At 44.5% G+C, this 4848-nt stretch overlaps 1 protein-coding gene across 1 annotated transcript in view; it reads right to left on the minus strand.

Annotated features, from left to right (window-relative positions):
* The window catches only part of LOC100958977 (S-adenosylmethionine decarboxylase proenzyme-like), a 1584-nt gene extending 842 nt beyond the window's left edge, over positions 1-742 (minus strand). The window contains exon 1 of the mRNA XM_012812615.2: positions 585-742. Coding sequence (XP_012668069.1) covers positions 585-689 — 105 coding nt within the window. The 5' untranslated portion in view covers positions 690-742. The remainder of the gene's footprint in view (positions 1-584) is intronic.
* Positions 743-4848: the final 4106 nt, after the last annotated feature.

The raw sequence follows: 4848 nt of genomic DNA on the forward strand, positions 1-4848 counted from the left end.
GAATACCCACAAGGATTGAACAATGTGGCATCAATGACAGAACCTGGTATCAGGTCACAAATTCCACTCTCACGAGTGACATCCTTTGCAGTAACACCATCTTTCATGTAGAACTGGTGAGCTGGGTCAAGCTCACTCATCAGAATTTCCAGGGTTTGATCTGGCTGACTGATTACTCGACTCTTTGGGAAATCCAGAGTATGTAAGTACCAACAGTCAGAATTCATACGTCCCATACAATATGCTGCTCCATTTGGGAAAATTACATTTAGAAATTCTATTTCTTCCTGGAAATTCCGGTGTGGGTACCTTTGGTGAGAAGGCTTCATGAAATTCTTACGAGAATAAAAGAAGCTTTGAATTGAGTCAAACCCACTGTAATCCCTAGCAAGCTTCAACAGGGGAACCAGTGCTTTCAGCAAGAGAGTGGTACCACATGTCTTCAAAATGAAATGTCTCTTGGAGACAAACATGCTACTCTCACCGAGTACATAAGCTTCCTGCTTGTCAGTTTTTGTCACACTTATGATTGAACATTGCACATACTTCAAAAGTTATGTCCCACTCAGATCTCGGGATAGTATGAAGATCCGAAGATCCCCAGATCCTTGGTTTGCGTCAGGTTGCTGCTGGGAGAACCAAACCTCCAGCAGCTTCTCCGTCCCTTCGAAAAAATGTGCAGCTTCCATCACCGTGAGACTAGCGAACAACCAACAACCACAGAAAATCAACTAAATTAAACCTCTTCTCTCGCTGCTGCCGCCGCTGTGGATTGTTCCAGCTGTATTACTAAAGTTCAGCTTCCTTTTTTGCTATAATTTTATATTAACTTTTTTTTTTAAAAAGGACTAATAAAATTTCCCTGGCTTCTTCTTGTGAGCGAAAAGTTGAACGTGAGTCTGTTGGAAATAGAGGCAGATACAGTTCAGTCTCTTGTAGTCTGCTGCTTCCCCGTTAGAGAGAGTAGAGCGAGCACTAGCTAATGTCGCTGGCCATACTGTGTAAGCGCACTTACTATGCTTTGAACTTCATTCAAAGTAATTTAACTAATGATCTTTAAAATTTTTTGAGGCACACCTAAGATCCTGATTGTGTGTGACACAGTGTTTCCCCTATTTGTCATCTAATAAGTTTAGCATTTGCTGCAAAGATACAGATGAAGTTGAGAATTGCACAATTCCTGTCCGTGATGGTGCATGAAATAATTCCTGGCCTCACAGGTTAGCCTCCACTTGTAGCCCAGATTCAGCCAGAAGGCAGTGAGTTGGCCCAATCAATTGTGGGTCACTATTCCCTTTCCCTGAGTTGGGGTAAAAAGTGGGGTGGTGTCTGACATAGAAGGAAAAACCACAGTGTTTTTTTTTACTTTCACAGTCAAGAAGTCTGTGAGTGCTTAACACAGAATACATAGCCTCTGGTCACTGAAATGTGTGGAGGTCACTCCTCATCAGCATGTAGCTGTCCATCAGACACCCATAGGGTCATCTGTAAAGTAACTACATTATCATACTGTTCACTTGCACATGGAATCATATACAACTCCTGTCTGTAATGCTGGTGCATGAAATAATTCCCAACCTCACAGGCTAGCTTCCACTTGTAGCCCAGATTCAGCTAGAGGACACTGAATTGGCACATTAATTGTGGCTCACCCTCTTCTCTTTTCCTGAGATGTGGTAGGGAGTGGGGCAGTGTATAAGTCCTACTTTCACAATCAATATATCAGTGAGCATTCAACAGTAATGTGTTTGGTGCTTTTTTCCATTAAAGCAAAATGGCACCACTGGTTGCTGAAATACGGGGGTCACTCCTCATCAGCATGCAGGTATCCATCACACAGCCATAGGGTTATCCATAAGGTAACTGGGTTATCACACTGTGTGGTCATGGCATTAGATCTCCAGTTGTCGGGCTCAGTCCCACAAGGCTGCCCATATCACTTGCCAGTCTCAGGTCCCTATAAGGGACCAGAATTCCTGACTGAAAAAGCTATAATTTTTTTGTAATTTGATAAAGCTGTTCACACACTTAGGAAAACCTTTTCTGTAGATTGACTCATTAGATATAGAAATATTCCAGATAACATACATGGACAGAAACAAGCACCATTCTCACAGATTAATGAAAACCTAGGATGGGCAAACCATGATATTTATCTGCATCTGAAGGGAGGGACAGTTTTGGGGACTCAGTCTTTGACTTATGTGATCTGACCCTATCCACAAGTCAGTACTTTCAAAATTGAGTGAGATTATCGGGCAGCCAGCTGGGTGTCTCTCAGACGGTCTGGGTGAAACCACATACATTAGTGACTAGAGAGAAAATATTATTCTCCGTTCAGTATGAGTAGTTTTTCGATTTCATACATTAAAGGGGAAATTTCCTAACAACCTACCTTCCCTGTCTAAGGGCCTGGGAGCTCTACTCAGCAATGACAGGGAATGGTCTGTCTCCGCTCCTAAATGTTGCTGGCCCTGCAATTGTACACCATTGCCGGTCCCACTCAGAGTCTTGTGATGGCCTGGCATCCTATCTGCACTGATTAATCTATGTTTAGTTTTATTTGTATTTATTCATTTATTTATGACAGCATATCTGTCACCCTGGGTAAAATGCCCTGGTGTCATCATAATTCATAGTAATTTCAAGCTCTTGGGCTCAAGAGATCCTCTTGCCCCAGCCTCCCAAGTAGCTGGGAGTTGAGAGGCCTACCACAGCACCTGACTAGTTTCTACTTTTAGTTGATAGAGGATCTCACTGTTGCCCAACTTGGTCTAGAACTAGCTCAAGGGATCCTGCTCCCTCAGCCTCCTGGAGTGCTAAGATTACAGGCGTGAGCCAATGCACCCAGACAAGACATTCTATCTTAACACATTGTTGACTGGTAATTTTATGCAGATGGAATCACGTGTTACTAATAATTATTCTGGTGATAAAATCAAGAAGCTTTTACAAAATCCCTACATTACCCCATGTTTTAAAAATTGCACTACATCAGCAATGTGTTTGGTACATTTTTACATTAAAGCAAAAAAAAAAAAGTACATGTTCACTTAAAACAGGACATGGGCCAATACGTTTTGAATCCTCACTTGAAACATAGGAGAAAGTAGTGTGCAGGACTGCGCCTTGGCTGACTCTGCTCCAGGGGCCTCTTTTCCCCAGGTTGTTCCTGCCTCACGGTGTTTACACTGGATGTCTCTCTTTTTAGAAGTCTCCTTCCCTGAGCTGCAGGTCACATGCACCCTTCCTTCCTATGTCTTTGTGCTGGTATCACCTTCTTAGTGGGGACTTCTGCCCTCTATTTAATATTTCAGCCACCTCTTCACTCCCACCTGGACCCTCTTTTTTTTTTTTTTTTTTTTGGCTGAGGCTGGGTTTGAACCTGCCACCTCTGGCATATGGGGCCAGCGCCCTACTCCTTGAGCCACAGGTGCTGCCCCACCTGGACCCTCTTGGTTCACTTTGGCCCACCTGACATTTTCTTTTGGGTTCTTCAATTTTCACTTTCTGGACACTGGTGATGAGAAGTCTCCAGAGGACAGCAGATCCAGAAGGAAGGAAGGGTCCTGGTCTTAGCCCTCTGAGTGGAACTCAGCCTGGTGTTACATTAGAGTCCTAAGGCTATTTTCAAATACATTTCTCATGTCCCCTGCCATTTACACAGTCAGGTTGGGACTCCCTTCAGTGATGGTTCCGGTGCCCAGGTGTGTTCAGTCTGTGTACGGCACTGAGCACCAAGGGTCTGTGTCCTCCACTGCTGAGGGCTGTGCTCTGAGGGGTGAGGGGCTGTGCCCTGGAGGGGAGCTCAGTGCAGCCCAGCTCCCTAGTGCAGCAGGGTGTGCGTGGGTGTCACCAGGATCAGGGTGAGGTCTGATGAAGGCATCAGAGATTCACTAGTTCATCATCTTGTAGGAGTATATTGTCCCTGCATCTGCCTGGTATTATGAACAGAAGAGAACCATTTTCTTCTATGGGAAATCTTTCCTGTCCAAGGGATCCTGTCACTAAAAAGGAGTGTGTTGACTCTGAGTATTAAACATCCTATTTTTATACAATAGGGATTGATTTTTAAAGATTCATGCTTGGTGAAGGAGAAGCTGAGATCAGAGATAAAAGGAAAGAAGAGGAATCTGGAATGGCACAGTGATATTCTCAGTGGATTGTTCTATGCCTTTCTCCTTTCTCAATTCTGGGCTTTGGAATTGCTAATCTTGTCTGAATCTGAGCCATTCTCAGTGGGATGTTTGTTTGTTCCCACTCCGCCACGCCTTCCTTCAGTTCTTCTCATCTTTACTTTCATTCTGCCTGAGACCTAGTGACATGACTTTGTGAAGAGGCTCCACTGGACACAGTCCTGAGGAGGGCTAGGTTAGAGAGAGCGTGTGGCCCTGTTGTGTCAGTGCTGTTGGGCTATTCAGGGGCCACATCTGGGTGCAGTGCTAGCTATCTGTAGAGAAGGATGAGACCAGCTGCACATGGAAGTTATGATGTAACATGGTACATTCTGAAAAGGGTGTCTTCTTAGAAGACATCTTTCTGCCTGATTTTCTACTACATTTCAAGATGAATGGGGTGAATCCCTGTATTCTCATGCCAAATTTTTATTGCCAAGAATAGTAGGGACATACAGACAAGCATCAGTGATATAGAGTGTTTTATTCCATCACATTTTATAATATGGAATCAAGGCTCGGCACCTATAGCTCAACCGGCTAAGGCGCCAGCCACGTACACCTAAGGTGGCGGGTTCTAATCCCCAGCCCGGACCCGCCAAACAACAATGATGGCTGCAACCAAAAAATAGCCGGGCGTTGTGGCGGGCGCCTGTGGTCCCAGCTACTTGGG

This window comes from Otolemur garnettii, unplaced genomic scaffold (assembly GCF_000181295.1).
Source record: "Otolemur garnettii isolate 467f Iridium unplaced genomic scaffold, OtoGar3 scaffold00212, whole genome shotgun sequence".
Lineage (NCBI taxonomy): Eukaryota > Metazoa > Chordata > Mammalia > Primates > Galagidae > Otolemur > Otolemur garnettii.